Source organism: Dermacentor albipictus, chromosome 1 (genome assembly GCF_038994185.2).
Source record: "Dermacentor albipictus isolate Rhodes 1998 colony chromosome 1, USDA_Dalb.pri_finalv2, whole genome shotgun sequence".
In the NCBI taxonomy this organism is placed as follows: Eukaryota; Metazoa; Arthropoda; class Arachnida; order Ixodida; family Ixodidae; genus Dermacentor; species Dermacentor albipictus.
Genome location: NC_091821.1, coordinates 267,663,775 through 267,683,526, shown reverse-complemented (window position 1 = coordinate 267,683,526; position 19,752 = coordinate 267,663,775). Strand labels below are relative to the sequence as shown.

The 19,752-nt window shown below is 45.1% G+C and overlaps 1 protein-coding gene across 4 annotated transcripts in view; it reads left to right on the top strand.

Moving 5' to 3' along the window:
* LOC135915849 (uncharacterized) overlaps positions 1–19,752 on the top strand; it is a 124,434-nt gene that overhangs the window by 71,216 nt on the left and 33,466 nt on the right. The window contains exons 2-3 of one of the 4 annotated variants that reach the window (XM_065449049.1): positions 508–579; positions 3,050–4,347. In XM_065449049.1, the coding sequence (XP_065305121.1) occupies positions 508–579; positions 3,050–3,957 (980 nt within the window). In that variant the 3' untranslated portion in view covers positions 3,958–4,347. Of the gene's footprint in view, positions 1–507; positions 580–1,716; positions 2,105–3,049; positions 5,153–19,752 lie in introns of those variants that run through there. The other 3 variants (XM_065449045.1, XM_065449059.1, XM_065449054.1) reach the window with 3 other exon arrangements.

The window sequence follows — 19,752 nt, the reverse complement described above, 5'->3', positions numbered from 1 at the left end:
CTAGGATTATGTGGCGAAAGTCCTGCTGCTTCGAGGTGCCGGAGCCTTGTTAGTTTCAACGCTGGGCAAACCCACAGCAGGTGGTGGATATCGGCTTCAGCATTGCGTGACTTGCAGACTGGACACCCTGGGCGGGGATATAACTGGCGAAAGTGCATTTACTGCATGAAGAAGCCAGGATGCGCGGACACTATGGTCCTAACATGTAGCTGCGTCCAACGCGCTCTCATTCCCTGCGTGGTGACTAACATTTACCTATGGTTCGCACGAATGGTTTTGGAAAAAACTACACTAGGCACTAGTCCCATAGTGTTTCACGAATCTGTCTTATCTTCCTGTGAAGACTTATCTTGATATTAATACGAAGGCGTACGCGTATGTTCATATACTGTGACATAGAAGGAGGTCAGATTGAATAAAGATTACAACAGCGGAGCTAGTGGTTATATATTTTTGTACCTAATTTTCTATGCTCCCATGCGTACACGTGTATACGGTATTGCGCAGGTAATGTGCCATTGCAGCCCTGGCCCCTTAGCATGGTCGAGTTGCAGGAGATGCCACGCCATATTACTCGAGGTATGTGCTTGGAATTGAAGTGAGTAGCTGCTTCACTACGGAGCTTCGCGTGCGAGGCTCCGATAGAGAGCACAGGTAGCCTCATCCCCCTTCACCAGCCTCATAGCCGTCTCTACAACAAGTTATATACTCACGCTCATGCTCAACCTATACCATTGATTTGTTTACCTTTGTGTAGTACCTACCATGCTACCAGGACATACATAATTATAACTAAATGCCACATACTGCAGGCGATAGTCATTCAAATCTGGGAAACAGCAGTATAAATGTGTCAGCATAATGGGAGTAATAATTGCAGTTGTACTTCCAATCAATTTTGTTAAAAAGATAATAGATGTTCCAAATGATTCACGCTAAGAGAAATTGCAATCTTGGTTACTGCGGAGTGGGCTTAATTTTAAGTCCTCGGTTAAGCTTCTGAAACATCCACGATTTAGTTGTACATTTTGGGGCCATAAAATTACGCTTGGAATTGTATTGTCGATAATAAAAGTAAATATTCGGTTGTATATAAGTTTTGCTGAATAAGATAAATTTCGCATTCTGACATCAATGGGAGGTTCGACACCGTTCTTGTTTCCAGATTATAAAACGAAAAAGAAAGAGGGAGAGTTTGCTACTCCTATGTCGAAAGTAACTGAAACCGACGCGGTGCGTGGCATAAATGAGATATGATAAAGCTTTAGTTAGAGCCATCCCGTCATTTCGTGAGGCCACCAGTTAGAGCTGGGTGGCTTAAATCAGCGATTAGCCAGCAGCCAGAACCGGGCTGGTTCCTTCTCTTGATTCTTACCCTCCCCCCCCCTTTTTTTTTTTGCTATCTCGCGCATTTAGATGCACACCGGACGGCGGCGTGTAGCGCGCTTTCGGTGTGTCCTTGCCCTCAGTGGGGATGGAACCCAATGTGCAATCGGTGGAGGGCGCATCCTGTGACGGCGTCAACACTGCAAGCTCGTGCAAACGGATGCCGGGATGCTTTGTGCCACGTCATCGGCGACCTCGCGTTGCAGCAGCAAAGCCGATGCCGGCACGTTACCTAACAATGCTCCGCAGTTTCCCGCACAGCGACCCTGGCAGAGTGTCGGGTGCTCTACAAGGAGGCTCGTGATGTGGGCGACCGCGTAAACAACAGCGTTCGCCCTGCAGGAAGCCTCAGTACGCACGTGCTGCAGCCACCTTGGAGCACACTGCGGTGCGATTGAATGCAGTGATCATGACGCATTGTTGCCGGAAGGCTAGACAGCGAGCGTTCGCTTTTAGCGCGACCTCGACTGGAAAGCATGAACCAGCTCTGGCTAGCGCGTGGCGTTCGTGCGACCGAGCGCACACTGTGGCCGAGGCCCACGTTGACATCGTTACGTCAGCTGGTGGGAGTGAGTTCGACATGAATCTGCCTGGCAGTTGTTGGCGTACAGACCGTTTTCAGACAGGGAGCATCGATGAGCCGATGTTTGCGCGGTTATCGGAGCGTCCCCCCGCTGCCACCGTGTTACCTTAAAGTGGTTGTTGCTGTCTAAAAAAAGTGAGTGTTCCCTATTCGTGTGAGCATAACCTCTGTCGTCAATAGTGCTTAGTGTAATCGACATATTAGGCTGAGTTTCTATGGGCATTTCTGCAAACTGATCGCAACTTTGTTAAACTACGGTAGGCTTGAACCGACGAGATATGTCCCAATTTAACGTGTGAAGTCTGAAGGGCCAAAGGTCTGTCTGCCCTCTCAGGGCGGAGGATTCAATGGAAATCGCTGAACAAAGTCGTCGCGGCTGGCAACTTATGTTCGAGACATTTTGTTTGGGTATGCATAACCAGGGTTGTTGTCTCATATAGCTACGTGAACGCTCGAGACCAGTTTGGGCAGTTTTGCGTAAGCAGCCCATATGATAGACCTAAGCGCTGACAAGTTCGATATGCCGTTGTGCAGCCGTTGATATTCGCTCAGGCATTTTTAACACGACGCAACGCGTCATTAAGAAACGACGGCTCATTAGAAACATGAAGTCAGGACAGCGGAGTCCCGCCGGGCGGCATGTCTTTCCACTTGATCGCATCCAGCAAACAAGTTTCACTTGACCGATTCGGTGCTGCACAACCGTTGGGAACCCGAGGTGAACCGGCGACCCGTGTTGAGGTGATAACGTTGCGCGAATGCTGACTGACACGGACACAAAGGGCGACTGCCTTCGCGTCGCTCACTACACGCGGCCTGCGCTTTCTTTGCGCGGATATAACCGGCCGGTTTAGAACACGGAAGCATTAGGAGAGGATTTATTGTCAACGCGAGCGAATAGAGGCAAGCGTATCTCTCAGAATGCAGCGATGAAGAGCTAGGATGCATTTCGTGGCCCGCGGGGCGTGGAGAAGACCGCTCCTCGTGTGCGTTATCTACCGTTTCAGTCACGCTTCCGCTGCCTAGTGTTGACAGGGCCAATACTGATTGCGAAAGAGTGACTGACTCTTGTGTTTGCAGGAACACCACGGGAGAATTTTGGGCGGCCGCGCGGTGCCGCTGGCGGCCCAAGTCTGGAAGCGACCGCCGAGATGAAGACCCTGCGCAGCAGCCCGCATGAAATTACGTATGGCCTGATCTTCCTGGTCGGCTTGACTTTAGTGTGCGCCGGGCTCGCCGTGTTTCCGACGTACAGCAGGAGCCTCGGACTCGCACTGGTCGTCGGCGGAGTGGTGGTTGTCGTCACGGGAGCGCTCATCGTGGACTCGTGCGCCACCCACGCAGCCGCCTCCGGGCAGTGCCGGCCGCCGGCCTACGAGGCGGTAATGGCGCATCGCGAGGAAGACGACGGCGGCGAGACGCTGTTCCTCGGCCCGCGGCCAGGGTCGACGCGACGGCATTGGAGCCTCCCTTCTCCCTGGTGCACTTGCGCTGCGCCGAGCCAGCGCCTGCTTGAATTGAGCGGTGTCAACGACCCTCGCACCGGGCGCAAACTGAGCGCGCAGCTGCCGCGCAGCGACCGCAGTGAGCGGGAACGCCTGCAGGGCCGCTTTGTCTACGCGCTCGAGCTCCCAGCCGCCCACCCCCACGGCTCGGCGGCCAACTATTTGATCTGGTCGGCAGGCGAGTCGTGGTCGCCGGAACGCCACGCTATCGGCGGGCCGAGCGTCCTGCCAGATGCTTCCTTCGACGGGGCCTCGCCCGTGCATCCTGCCCGTGTATCGCGCGGCGGCGGAAAGTGCGCACCGCGACGCTGCGAGCCGCCTTCGTACGACGCCGTGCTGGCCGGCGACCTCCGCGGCGGTGCCGGCGGCCTCGCGTCGCCCCGCGGCCGGATGACGCGGGGCCGATCGTCGGCACCCGAGCTCCTACTCGGCTCGACCCTGTCGACCGCCGCGGCTGCTCCCGTCGGCCGTGCGGACCGCTAGTTTGCACCCCGGCGTCGCGCACTGCTGCTGCTCAGCGTGGCAGCAGGCGCGAGGAGTCGCAGCAGCTGTTGTGTCTATGAAACTAGAGAGACTTTGCTCTTCGAAACAGCGCGGACGTTTATCGGCGAGCGCACAGCTGCGCGGCAGTCCGTGTTTGCGCGGCGCAGTGCTGCGCACGGGATCTCGTCGGTGAGTCCCCCTCTCCGGCTCCAGACCTCACACCCTCCTATTCGTTCTGCAGCGGGGCTCTCGGCCACGCATATCAGAGGCAATGGCCGACGCGGTGGAGGGCACGATTGCGTACCGAAGAGGCGCACCGTAGCTGTTTCGGGGCGGGAGCCGGCAGAACCGTGTGCACAGCACGAGATCGTGCGCTGTTTCTCTGTAAAGGTTGGTACACCTGTGTTCCGCTTTCGTATGCATGTTCTAAGTCACCTTGCTTCCGGAATGTGTCCCCGTGAGTTCGGCATTAACGTGAGAGGTAATGAAAGCAAGTACCTAAGTCGAAGGCAAGCTACCTTTAAGAATCCTAGCTCATACGTGGCTGCAGTGAAATACTAGAGCCAACTTGGTGGGGTGGTCCATTTCGATGCCGCGCGAAATCATTTCTTTATTTCATTGTCTGCTCACAAGGATAAGGCACCTTAAGAATTCATACCAGGAATGAAAATGTAACTTAATATTGCTCTAAAGTCGCATTCGTTGAGTCATGGTCACTTTTATGCGAAGTATTATTCTGCTCATATATGTCTGTTTGAAATCGTGCTCCAAACCTGGTTGTTCTTTTTGTATTCTTGAGGGGATTGCAACTGCTCTACCCACTGTTATGAATGCCCAACATGAACGCAAGTCTTCTATGTATGTAGACGTAAAAAGAAAGATATAGAAAACCATGTGCTTGTTAATAACGCCAGAGCATTGTCTCTTCAATTATCTCTTGCTAGGTGCTCTGGAATGAATGTGACGTGGTGTCGTAGTGGAGAGCTCGAGTGTACGCTCATTATTAAAAACAATAACGTCACAAATGTGGCACACACAGCAATCTCATGGAGGTTTGAATTCGGTTTCGTATCGTGAAATGAATATGAGCGCGCCGACATGCTTAATGCTCTGTTATGCAGTACTCATCATATTCTGCTGTTTGTATAAAATCTACGTCGTAATAAAAAATGTTCAATTTTCGTAATGTACATAACACATTGTCACTGCCCATATCATATCTAATGTATTCCGCATGTATTTGGCGTCGTGTTGGTGTTGACTGCTAGCGGCTGTATATGTCGCACTTAGTATTGATATTGTACTAGAAACAACTCCTACCATGGAACCATTGCTGATATGAATAAAAAAATGAGTACGAGATTGGAGTTACGAGAGCAATTAGGCGTGGAAAATGGCGCGGTAATTTATTTTTCTTGATAGCAAAAAATAACATGTGTATAACGGCCAGAATATTGTTTATCGACTCGAGACAAGGCACAGCTCTCGATGTAGATCTATGCCTCGTTGTGGTGTAAGGTGCCGAAATCTCAGGACGTGGTCCTGACAAAGGGTTGCTTATCCTGAAATTTGGGCAAAAGAACATATATATATATATATATATATATATATATATATATATATATATATATATATATATATATATATATATATATAAATGCGAATTTCTTAAACATTAACGTGCTGCGGCGTTCACACTTGACCAGAATAATAAAAAAGACGTGGTTCTCTTTCTTAGAGCGAGTCGCTTGTCTTTCTGTGTTCATCCCTCAGCGTTGGTGCAATCCACTCGTTAGTGGTCGCTGCGTTTCATTTTGTGCTTTGTGAAAGAAACCTTCTTTAGTGACGCCCCAAGTGCACTGAATGCAGAGAGCGAATGACGAGGGGGCCCGTAGAAAGGTGCTGTCATACCACTGACGTATCTGGTCGAGCTTATGCAGTGGCATACATGCCAATGTAGAAGGGTGACGGAATCTCTGGATGCCACTGGCTTTTCAAAATAATCTGTGAGCCATAATATAAGACTAAATGTACTGCCAGTGTGGTTCACTCACCCGTTACTGCAGCCTTTTTTTTTTGTTAACTACTCGCATCTAACCCGTGTAAAAGAAACAATATTTCTAAATATTTAAACCTTTCTGCTGCCCTACCGGTTTACGTACCCTTAATGTATCGAATGGTATGAGTACGCCTTGATATTCAACAGACTTATTAGAGAGCCTGCTAGAAGGGCAGAGCCTATAGGCTTAAAATGCCTGACAAAGGCATCTGACCCTTTACAGTTTGTTAAGCGGTTTCAGCAAAATAATATGCCCAGTCATGTTTCATCATATGAAAAATACAGAATAACACAGAGCATAATCATTTTACACTTTTACACATATCAAAAACAGTATCAGTGTCTGTGCATATCGATATATTATTGACATACTGCATAGAATACATATGTATGTATATATATATATATATATATATATATATATATATATATATATGTTAAACATACTTTATTCGACCGTGTTTTTTCTCATGCAGACATCATGCAGATACAACACACGAAGACATCTGTATACGCACCTACGTATTGCACACGCCCATATATTTACACAAACCAAATAGACCAAAATTAAGCGTATAAAACCATAGCAAACATTATTGATGAGCGCATTTTAATTCAGAAATGATTATTAAATTCTTAATGTCATTTTTCAAATTGTTTATAGCGGTAGTCAAATCCAAATTTTCTTCGAATATATTTAACACATAAGGTATCTCATGTGCCATTTTCTGTCGTCCGTATTCCGTCCGTATTTTAGGAGTGTGCCGTTTTGGCAATCTTAGACAATATCTAGTAATTATTTCATTTTTTGTGTACAGTTTGTTCTTATGTATTAATTGCAATAGCTTGAAATAACATAACTGGTCAGCCCGCAGTATACAATGTTTTATAAATAAAGGAGCTGTTCTTAAATCTCGCGCTTTACCGTAATAATTTTCAAAAGACCACAAAAGTTCCTTCTGAAGTATAAAAAGTTTGTCGTTATCTTTTTTTTAATCTGTAGTGGTACCCCAGACTAGTAAACCACATGTAAGTTTGGAATAGAAAAGGGAATAATAAAGAGTTTGCTTTAGCCAAAGTGGTATAAGGTGGGTTATCCTGTACAAACATGCAACGGTACGTGCTAAGTCTGAAATGAGATAATTTATATGTGTAGTCCAACTTAGTTTGCCTTGAAACCATGCCCCGAGAAATGTTTGTTGTTCAACATGTTCAATTAGGCTTTCTTCAAATTCTACCATAATGTTTCCGTATAATGGTTTGTTTGTAGGACGAAAGATCGTGTATGTGGTTTTGGAGGAATTTTATCTCAACTTGTTCCGTTTGAGCCGTCTGGAAAGGTGAATAAGATATGAGTTGGCGTCGCGTGCAAGCGTTGTTAGATTATGGGAGGAAAAAATACATTTGTGTCGTCGGCACACATAATGACTTCAGGGGTACCAGGGATAGAAACAATATCATTTATATAGACGATAAATAGCAGTGGCCCAAGTACGGAGCCCTGAGGGACGCCTTATTTTATTTTCATTCCTGTTGAAAATGCTTCATGCTTCTTTACAAGTTAAAAACGATCCTATAAGTAACTTTTAAGAAGCCCAAGAGAAATGCATCGGACTCTAAAACTGGATAATTTGTTTAGCAATAAATCGAATTGTATAGAATCAAAGGCTTTCCTGAGCTCTAAAAACAAACCAAGCGTACATTCCCTGTTCGCCATATTTTTGATTATTTTGTTTTTCATATTTACTAGCCTGCTCAGTTGATTTGTGCTTTCGAAAACCACATTGATTTTCTGCTATCAGTCGATATCTTTCAAGCAACACCAGGAGTCTTTCATAAGTAACGGCTTCAAAATCTTTACACAGTGTTGAAAGTAGAGATATGGGACGATAGTTGGACAAACTGTTGATACCACCACCTTTATATACCGCAGCAACTTTCGCCATTTTCGAGGTATTAGGAAGGATCCTTCGTTGCTAATACTATAGGTCGCTTAAGGTGCCCGTAATAATATGCAGCCCAAGCGATGCATATCGGAGCATGAAACACGGTGTCGTAAGGCCGAATATAGAACGGCTGGCTGTCATCCGCTGGCGCTAAGTTACTTCTTCAATATCACAATTGGCTGGCGCCTGTTCGTACGAAGTGTTTACTAGTGGCGTACGAAGTTCTTTGCAAGTACAGCCATGACGGCGATGACCGTTAATTTAGGCAGCTGCTCTCATGTCGTGATAATGGACCCCAGAGAGAGCGATATACAGGTGTTTTCAAGTTTAGACTATCACTATAATTTTATTTTTTAAAAAAGCTCTACACAAATACTGCGTGCGCAGGTGGATTATGCGCTTTGGCGGGCACAACTCCCGTGAAATGCACAACAAAGATTTGCTAAGTAACGTGTTTTTAATTTAGCGTTTGCGGTATACATATATATACTCGAAATTTGAAGACACATGTATTATACGCAAACTTCATTTTTGAAATAATTATAAAGCTTTCTTGTGTTGGGAGATATTCACAATTAACTTTGGCACGTAGTAAGCTAATTTCGTATACTTAGAGGCGGATAGTAACGACAGAAACATGACCGCCGGCCTTGCATCTCCTCCCCCACTTCGCCCTTTAGGACGTAGTTGATTCGTATAACACGCCAGTATAAAAGCCAGGCAGAGCTAATAACTTCTCTGCTGCTGCTCTCACATGGGAAAAACAAGAGTTTAGCGTCTCCATTTCACCGTAATTAACTGCATCGAGACTGCTGCCTCTGAATGGTAAAATTAGCGTACTGAATGTCAAGCTTGACGATGAATATCTCGGAACACAAGCCGTTTTTGAAATATCAAACACAATGGCCTCTTCTTCGAATACGCTTGTCCTCAAGTTTCACATATATATACACACACACACATCCATATATATATATATATATATATATATATATATATATATATATATATATATATATATATATATATATATATATATATATATATATATATATATATATATATATATATATATATATATATATATACAACGAGAAGAAAGGGGGTTAACCGAGGGGCCGGATTTTTATTAGTCATTATTTCATTAGTATTGGTTTTTGTTGGCTTCTTATGACATGACTATATATATATATATATATATATATATATATATATATATATATATATATATATATATATATATATATATATATGTAATGATTCCGAAATTAAAAGCTATTTTTTCATCTTTTTGTTTACTTTATTTACTGCGCGGAGATTATGTGCACCGAACAGCATAAACCGCCTGCACAAACAGCGCATACGTAGATAGTATAGCCCTTTTATTAAAATTACCTATAATTTCAGTTTTTGGGAACCCCAGGCACATAGCCAGTTCACCACGCGCGTCTTTCAATGCGTCACTCTTGCTTTTAACCCGCTACCTGACTAGGATCATCTATCAAAAAGAACTATGCTAATGGAGTTCTTCTGCAGTTCTATGCTGTGGCTTTAAAAAGCGGCTTAGATGCAGAACGCTGCAGCCGAGGTTAAAACATGTTAAAGACAATTGAAAAAGCGGTGACTGATTCACCCCCTCTTGATTCCTCGCTACGTAACAGACAAGAAGAATGAAACCAAAGAAAAGCTAATTCGCTTTCGTAATGCTGCAACACTGCGCAAGAGTCGTTACGTTTGACTTGTGGGTTTACGTGAAACGCAAAACCATGCATGCCCTGCGTGAGAATATCAGGGGCCAAAAGTTTGGCACACGTGTCCCTGCACGCTGTGGACATTGCGTTGAGCGCAGCGTCCCGTTTCAACGAACACTCCCACGCCCGTGAAGGCCGCGCCATTGAGTAAGCCGAGAACGGCATTGCAGTGCGGGCGGTTGTTGCGCATGCTTCGCAGGGACAACGGCCCCTTTTTGCTAAGCATGAAATCATTATATCCACGCGTATGAATGCGCAGCCGAAGTCTTTAAGAACGACGGCGTCACTCTATGACTCAGTAATCCAAGTAGAGCCTCGGCGAAAGAACCCTGTTTGCCAGCGAAAAGAGGCCTGCCTCACAGTGTCTGCTAACCTGCGCCCTAGCTGTACGATGCGCTTAGCCTTCTCCACGCGCAGGGCTTGTGTTTCGCTCTTACGCCATGTTGCGCGTTTACTGAGGGCACCAGAGATTGATGGTGTGCAGTGAGAGCGCTATGATTGACCCAGTGGTGGCGGTTGCGACTCCGCACGAGAATCGTCTTGTACTCAAGGACTCTGTCCTTAAGCGCGATTCGTAACTGTAGAACCATGCGAAAGCAAAGCGCACTCTGCAACTACCCCACTTCGCTCAGGCGGGTAGGGGGTAAAAAGGATGACGAATGTACGAGGAACGCCTATGCTTTCATCTGGTGTTCATTTGCTTCCACACTTTCAACCTAATCAAAAAAGCAGAGGCAGAAATATGTATCATGATTAGAGAGGTCTATTCAGTGAGGAGCCGGTTATTACAAATCACTTAACGCTGATAAAACAATCACATATCATTAGGAAAATAAAGGATCAAAAGTAAGTAAATAAGAAGAAACCCGAGAAAATATGAAAAAAAGAAGCAATGATAGAAAGGTTGCGTCGAGCGCGCCTCTTGCCTTATAATACTCTGTCAACGATGACGTACGCTGCGTCACCCGCGGAAAATATTTTATCGATTTGCTTCGGCCTCTTTTTTCGCGCGCGTCTGGCAACTCGAATATCTTGTGGTGGCTGAGTCATATATGCGCACGTCTTTCGGCCCGCACCGCACGTAAAGCACCTTCGTACGAGCTGCACTGGTTCTTCTCACAGTAGACAGAAGACCCTCACATGCATCATTATATCAGCACTTTTATCATTATACCAGTTCATGTTGGTCACATTGTGCTTTAAGCGTCGCTCACCAGGCAGGCTGTAGGCGGTTACGTGAACAAAATGGAGAACATTTTGGTCACATTTCGATCCGCGTGCGTATGGACAACAGTTCAATGCCTCAGGTGGTGGTGGTGGTGGTGATGTTGAAGCAGGCGGGGTTAGCCTGGCATACATAGCCGGCAATTGTTCCGCCTGATCCTCCTTCGAGTTGAGATCAGGGGTGTGTCCAAGCCTATTCTGTTCAGTTTTATGCAATGACTTACAACGTCGCGCAAGGTAGGTACATGCCACCGAAGAATCCTTCTCAAAGATCTTTACAATCATTGGAGCAAGGGTCTTGAAAACTACTTAGTCGGTTCCCAATTAGGAAATTTAACTGTTGCGCGCCTTCACTTTGTGTTACTGCCCTCAATTGCTAACCTTCTTTGGAACGTTTTTGTAAATACTGCAGGAATGTATAGATATACATATTCAATTTTTCTTTATATTTCACGCTTTCATGTTGCGACTTAAGATGTTTGCTATTCAGGTTATGTATTTGCAACTGGTATTTTTTTACACTTTTGCTACGACTTGTCGTGTTTATTGTTTGACCTTGTGCGCTTCCTGCAATAATTCTTTATGGGATTGGCAGTATGTTCTAAATAAAAAAATAAAAAACAACCTCATAGCCTTTGCTACATTCCTAATGAGAAAAACAATATGGATTGATGAATGTTTCAGCAAGCATGAACTCGCCGCTGCTTTGACTTAGGTGAACTCGCGCAGTCGCTTTGGATATTTGGGACGTCAAGCGCAACAGCAGCTTCTTGAAAAAAAATATACAATAGCTTGTGAAAAACTGGGCGTGTCGAAGTCTGCTAAATCCTGGTAAACCGTCGAGTCACTTTGTCTCTTATAGACATATTTCCTTCACCAAGCACAACGTTTCCCAGTATTCGCTGAAGATTTCAGGCTGTGAAATGCCTCTGTGCACAACCACACATTACTGTGCGTAACATTATCAATCTATCAGCAAAAGGAGAACGAGATAAAAGCGAGTGCCAACGTTTTGAGAAGCGAACTTCTCTTTTTCAAGGCGGCATGTCCACTTGTCGAAACGTTGGCTCCCGCTTTTACCTTGTTCTTGTTTTGCTCATGGTCTTAAATTTCCATCTCTCGCATTCCCCGTGTTTTACCTGGATTATCACTATATATATATATATATATATATATATATATATATATATATATATATATATATATATATATATATATATATATATATATATATATATATATACATATATATATATATATATATCATAATCATCACCAAGCACCCGGTAGCATGTCAGGCGAACAGCCAGGCTAACATCTCCAGCATACCATTAAAGCTTGTTTCTGTCTCTCTCTTTGACTAGTCCGTGTCTTGGATTCCGCATTTTCGGCCACTGAAGAGTAGAGGGAGGGAGAAAGAAAGGCAAAGGAAAATCAGGAAGATTAACCATAGAGATTATCTCCGGTTGGCTACCCTGTACCGCGCGATGGGCAAAGGGATGCGATAGGTGAGAGAGCGAAAAAGAATTGAAAAAAAAAAACGTAAAAAGAAACCCACACACACATATACACAATACAGAACTATTTCTGTGGGCGCTGTCACGCAGTCTGCGAAGGCGTTCCTAGTGTTGCACAGCGTTACCGTCCCATCCTACGTGACATAGTGCACAGTCACAATTCGCCACAAAGTCCGGTGTCTTTTAAATAACGCAGCAGTCCTTTCATAGCGGCTCGCGCTGATGTTCGCGTAGGCCATTTTGCAATGATCTTGTCTTCCGTTATTGGGCGCTTGTCCAGTTGGTCTAGGTTGGCTGAGAGGGCTGCTCTTTGCAGGTTGTAACGAGGGCACTCACAAAGGTGCCATATTGTTTCGTTGCACCCGCAGAAGTCACCAAATGGGCTGCTGGCCATGCCGATGAAAAAAGAGTACGCATTTAAAAATGCTACTAGAAGGGTGCAGTTACGTCGTGCAAGGTCGGGCGTAATACGGAGCTGTAAATTAGGGTCCAGGGTGTGAAGGCGTGCACTTGTGAACTTAGATGGATTCCATTGAGCTAATGTTAATTCACGCGCAAGTGCGGAAAGGTTTCTCGCTGCGTCGGCTCTCGAAAGAGGAATTGCAACGCAGTTGACGCCGTCATGGGAAAATCGGGTAGATGCGTCCGCTTGATCATTACCATGTATGCCACAGCGACTAGGCAACCACTGATATATTATATCATGTCCTTCATCAAGTACGTGATGGCGGACTTCTCTTATCTCTGCGACGAGCTGCTCATGTGATCTATGGCGCAGTACTGGGGTGGTTCCTATTGAATGAAATGACGAGCCGCACACAGGGCTACCAGTTCAGCAGCTGTCGGCGATGATACATGTGATGTTTTTAGCTGTATTTTGACGGATCTCGCTGGTGTGAACACAGCAGCAGCTGAACTTGTAAGTGTGACTGAGCCATCGATGTATACCGCAACTACTGTGCACCTCATGTAAAAATCCTAACGTGGCCTGCTTCAGGGCAAACGACGGCATGTTAGCTTTCTTCGTGATTCTGGGATGGTGAGCCGTATTTCAGGTTTGTGCTGGCACCATAAAGGTGAGGATGGTCTTGCTGCAGGCAGGTAGTTCGATGGCAACGAGGTACGATTGGCAGCAATTATACGACGGAAAGTTGTGTGTGGCCGTTCTGCAGGTTAAGAAACAAGATGGTGGGAAAGTAGTCGGACAACGTGCCTAATATGCGCCTTGAGAGTATCTGTGGCTAAGTACATTGATATTGGGTGATCTTTCATTTCTCCTGCGGTCTAAAAAGAAAGGGTGTCATAACGTCGTAAGAGCGAATCAATCGATGGAGTAGTTGCTTGTCACATATATGATATACTACGCTGTTTCTAGAACACATGCACTATATCAGGGGTAGCTTAAGTGAACTCTGGTACTCCCGGAAAGAGTAATAGTCATAGAGTAATTAAGCTCTACAGCCCAGAAGAGGAGTAACTGCCGTAGAGCTGTTGCGGCTGGATAGAGTTACTGTAATAGTGGGAATTTTACTCGATCGCCGCTGGTTGAAGCAGTTTTGTTCCTACCTCTAAACGAGAATAATAATTGAAAGTTTGTTTCAGAAGTTATGAGTGCAGGTATATCCAACTTTCAATGATTGTAGTTATGCCTACGTACGTAGCAGTGCTCTTCCCAGGCTCCCGAGTGCATTGTACGTAACGTCAAAAGCCTCCTAAGGTGTTGCCCTCGCTACGTAAGATTTTCATGTATGCGACGATGCCCTATCAGGCTTTCGACATTCATAGTCAGGAGATGCATACTCTGAGAGCCTGGAGTGATTACTACCATATATGTAGTCATAAGCGCAATACTTTAAAGTAGGACAACCCGGCACTTGCAAATTCTAAAGCGAGCTTTTAGTGACTGTTCTTTTATAAGCCGGGACGAAGCTGTATCAAGCTCAAAAATCCTGCAAAAAGCATTCCAAACCCTGAAACCAACACGCATAACTATTAACCAAGTCAATTGAAATGTAACACGAGTAAAAACAAGCACACATAGTGAAATACCTGCCTATTTTACTGAACTCGGGCCAAATTCTAGTAACGCAGATATACTGAAAAACAAGCGCCCAATTCAAGCTCACAAGAAATACAGCCACGAGTAATTCAAGATACGTTTGCAGGCAACGAAAAAATGTGCTTCAATCTCACGCAAGAATTGTGATTGGTTAGGTGTAGTACTGCCCAGGAACCTATAAAATCAGTTTGAAAAGGGCGATGTCTGCAGGCCGAATTGTTTATTTCTCCATCTCACAATTTAGAACGAAAAACGGAACATTAAATCAAAACAATATTTGATTGTATGTGAAAAGAAACAGGAGACGTGTCAGTAAAGTTACCAAAAATATATCAAAAGATAAAGTTGCGTTTTGTGCAATAACAAGTGATGAAAACAGTAAATATATTAAATAAAGCACAAATGTATGACGAGCTGAATTCGCCGCTACCGGCGAAGACGGTGCTTCGCTTCGGCGGCCGCTCTGTCGCGCCACGTGCGATTTGAGAGGTGCGTTCGCGATAAACCCCATGAAATTCCACTATTTGACCATTTCCATCCGCAACAGTTTTCATCTATTTCCTCGGTATTCCTACGCGGCGGCAGTTAAATTCGAAACCGCCTACGCACAGTTGGTTATATTGAGGTTCTAAATACATGGGGTTCTATGGACAACAAATTACAGAATATTTTATACTTTGTTGTATCGAGAATTTCCTGATGTTGAAGTTCACTATATCGAGGATTAACTGTATTTCTTTTATCTCGCTATATCATGTTCTCGTGGTTCTTTCTGGACAATAAGCAGGCATGCCTACGTGTATGCGACGCAAAACACTAGGACAGACATGTAATAATCACAAGCATCAGACAGGCGTTGCTTTGCGATAATCCAGAAGGCAAATAAAACGTAAAAACTCTTGTCTGAATGAGAGCGCCGGCGTTGTTGCTTGTGTCCTTATTAATAAGGTTGCTGTCCGGCAATGATGCCTTCAAATCTCCAAGGCATGGCTGGCGATCAAATTTGCAGTTTTCTTCAAACACCCGTAAGGATCCGAGTGCGCCACCTTCGTTGTATCGTGTCTTGGTGGCCTTCGCCATTCGCAAGTGCATGAAGAGACATACGACGTCCCAAATGCTACAAGCCCAACGCACACATTCAGCATATACAAAACCGACGCAACCAAGCAACTGTGGGGCTGCGCACTCTGCGGGCACGGAATGACGTAATATTGAAATACCAACGGTGACCAATCAGCCGTGAAAAAGGTCATGCACCATTGGAAGGGGCAAACGGAGGTATTGGACGAGAGCGATGATGTCATTACCCAATGCTTCGCCGAGTTACCCGATGCTTCTCTACCCGATGCCATTACCCGATGCTTCTCACGTATACAGGACTGCCTTGACTCTGTTGGTGCTCCGTGCATATTTTTTTCTTTCTTTTCCCTGAGCACCTGTGCCAGATATTAAAATTCTCACATGGACGCTATTTTCACTGATTTTGTTGCGAAATGAAACAATCATGCAAGGAACGGGAATCTTTCTGTGTGCGTGTGTGTTAACTGTGGAGCCAGAAGAAGTGGATCCACAAGGCTGAGTACAACTGCGCGTCGCTCGAACGATGCCGCGCTCCTCCGGTAACCCGGACTTTTTTTTTTACGATTACCGTATGTAGGAGTGCTTTTCAATGGTGTGCACACAGTTCGTAGTTGGTGAGCCATATAGAATAAATTGGTGCGTAAGGCGTGGCATATCAGTGCGCGTTTTGTTCCACAGTATCGCTGTCATGCATGGTAATCGAATGCGTCGCATTTTCAGTCTGCCGTCAGTCTGCAAAAACTTCCTGATGACTGTTCTTTTCTCTTTATGTAGACGCACTTTCTTTTCTCCAAATAGATAAAATAACGGAACATTTCCCCTTACCCAACTGGGCAATGACGGTAGCCAATGGTTTTTTTCTGGTTGTTTCACCGCAGGGCAATTTTACTCTGCCTGAGCATCGTGGAGTTGTGTTGTGAGTGTATTTGCGCATGCCGTAGAGTACGTGTATCAAATGATCTCTTATCTCTTACTCCACTGTCAAAAAGAGTTCCAAAAGAGTAAGCACGTTGGCTGTAAAGTAGGCGCTTCACATACCCCACCATGACTCCATTATTTTTTCCCGCATGTTGAAAGGCATACGTAGGGTGCTGTTCAGTCTCGTCCTTCATGAGTCGCTTTTCAACGGACATCTAAGCTCACCCTTTCAGCTCTGCGGCCAGTGTCTCGAGGTAACCCGAAACTTGTCGAGAGTGGTCAAGCTGCCGCACTCCGAATAGGCCTGGGACTCACGAAACGCACATCTACAATGGGAACACGATGTCTGCCACTCTCCATTCTTCAAACGCAGCAACGCCTCTGAAATAGGTTTCGAGCCGTGACGTTACGTTACGAACATCTTTTGGCAACGATCTCATTCGCACGAGTCAAGGTTCACGTTCCTACACTTTCGGTGTCCTGTTTTAGCAGAACTTCTGCTGTGGCAGTTTTCTCCGTGCAACGTATCAACAACAGTCCTAAGGATCGGCAGAAATGTCTGCTCCTGTCGTCTTATTTTTCCCATTAGAACACATGATGATGCATTACAGTTATCGCACGCAAATTTACACCGATGGTTCTGCGAACTTTTAATCGTCAGCCATATAGGCATATGGGCACTATGGACTGGATTGATCACCCAACAAAAGCTACCCCATAGGACAAAGTCTGCTACAACTGAGCTGATAGTCGTCCGGACAGCACTTCAACATGTCTATGATAAGCCTGCATAAAAATGGACGATTTTCACAAGGTCGCGCTTATCTCTTCGTATCATCGAAGGGAACTGAAATCAGCGCACTAAACTACTCTTGAATTAACGCCATGTACACGCTAGCGGCGTACGCGTACGGCGTACGTACAGTATCATGCTGCAGTGGTTACCTGTACACTGTGGCGTTACAATAAGCACGAAGACGGACGTCATTGGCAATAAGGCGCACTTCTTGCAATCGAATACACAGATTCCATTTTTCCGTGAGGCCATCAGAGCGTTTGTCTCGCACATATGAAGGCGAACGCCTGCTGCTTTTTGCATCGACCCCGATCTTCAGTACGTCCTTTTTTATCGCATTGACTCACAGTGTACCTCTTGCGTCAAGCGGGGACCAGCCTTGCAAGTTGAGGGCATCAATCATTGTTTCGGACTGCGTGTGGCCAATACTGTTTTTTTTTCTATTTAATATCAGGAAGCTCAGTCCGCCGCTGTGCACCGACAACTTCAAGCTACCCGGTGGGCTATAACCCCGCGTGGTTAGCAGCGAAGACTGTACTTGGTATACGTGGACACACACAAGCTAGTGATTTTTAGGGACCTGGGACAGAAATGGGGACGAAGGCCGAGACACGAACGCCCTGCTGTTATACTTATGCAATTCAGGTTTCATAGATATTGTTTGACCTTTTGTTAGTCATCTGGGCTCCATTCGTTAATATATTTCTAGCTTTTCTATAAAATGTTTATCTCATTCTTCCCTTCTGCCTTCTTACCCTACTGCAGTCATATCCTCTTCATGTCATTTCAAATGCCTCATCTCAAGCAGCAAGCCCTGCATAGAGCAGCTATGGCTGACATCTTCAGCTTGTACTATATATTATAACTCAATCTCTTTCTCGCTCTTTGTGCGTAAATTGTGTACGAGTGATAATTTTCCATAGTAATTTCTGGAATAGTATACTGGCCGTCACTGTGACGCATATACAGTAACAGCGAATGTGTTTAGAACCGATGGCGCAAACCTTGCTTTTTCGATGCTTATCAATACAAAGACCAAGTAACATGTCGAGAGAAAGAGGGGTTCTTACATCATCCGAAAGAGGTTCCATAAGTAATGCCTCACTCATTCATGTAGCCGGGACAGTGTACAACTGGAGGTAGGAGAGTCTTTTTGTCCGATGGTCACGTGCGCAGTTAGTGTCATACCCAATGTTATCTCGATGAATGAGCGGCGTATACACTTATACACGTGCGCACAGTCAACGTAAGAATCTCGGCTGGATGCTCCAAATGGTAAGCGTATAGTCACGAATGCCTGGGTCTGTAGGACGTATATATATATATATATATATATATATATATATATATATATGGCTGTAAAGCCTGTACTATACGCATACTGGGTGTTCCTGCGAAGACGTTTACAAGCTTTCTTTTTAAAAAAGCCGCTGTGGCTGATAGCACAGCTGTAATCCTTGAGCTAGATTGCTCAAACAGGCGTATTGTTTTCGTGAAAAAGTTATATGCATAAATAACTAATTAACAAAATTATTTGATTATGCTTTCGACTAATTAACTTACGGCACATCTTGCAATTTACCAAATGTAGCCGTGGACTTCGCAAGGCGGACCCTCGTAGAACGAATTCAGAGGATGGCACCAGTTTCGGCATATTAATGCCCGATCTTTGCGAAGTAATACGCTGGCGGTCCAGTTACTTTTGTGTTTCAGTGTACAAAATGGTGTTTTGTTGGAAGAATCATTGGAGTGACAGTGAATTTTTACCGCAAGTTTGATGGCGCATATCTCTAAACTGGTGTTATCCACAGAATTCTTTTTAAGTGGATCCGCCTTGTGAACTCCCCGGCTATAGAGAGATAGAGGCAGAGGAAAGGGGAAATGCAGGGAAGTTAACCAGAGGGGAAGATCCGGCTATAATTTGTTAATTGCAAATGTGCCCAAAGGTAATCACACCCGGGGTGCACTCGAAAAGCACAAGCCTCACGACCCACCACAAAAGGGCCGAACTGGTGTAGTGCAGAGTAGGACATAACCCCGGGTCGGACGCTTGGCCAACGTCGCGACGCGTTAAACGATCGGTTGCCCACATTTTAATAAAGTTATTCCTATCCTATCCTAGTTTAATTCGTGGTTTTTGTCCATTTGTAGCCTATGCATTTCTATCCTTCGTCCGCCTCTTCGAGCAGTCCAGCTCAAGGGCTAGAATTGTACAATCTGCCTCACGCGATTTTTAAATATTGCTAAAGGTCTTTGCAGAAACGCCCGGTATATCTTTGGTTAGCAATACGATTATAAACATGGAAATTTATAGAAGTGGCCGAAAAGAGCAATGCTAACTGAAGGTGCATAAAAAGTTATGGGTTTTTACGTGCCAAAACCACTTTCTGATTATGAGGCACGCCGTAGTGGAGGACTCCGGAAAGTTCGACCACCCGGGGTTCT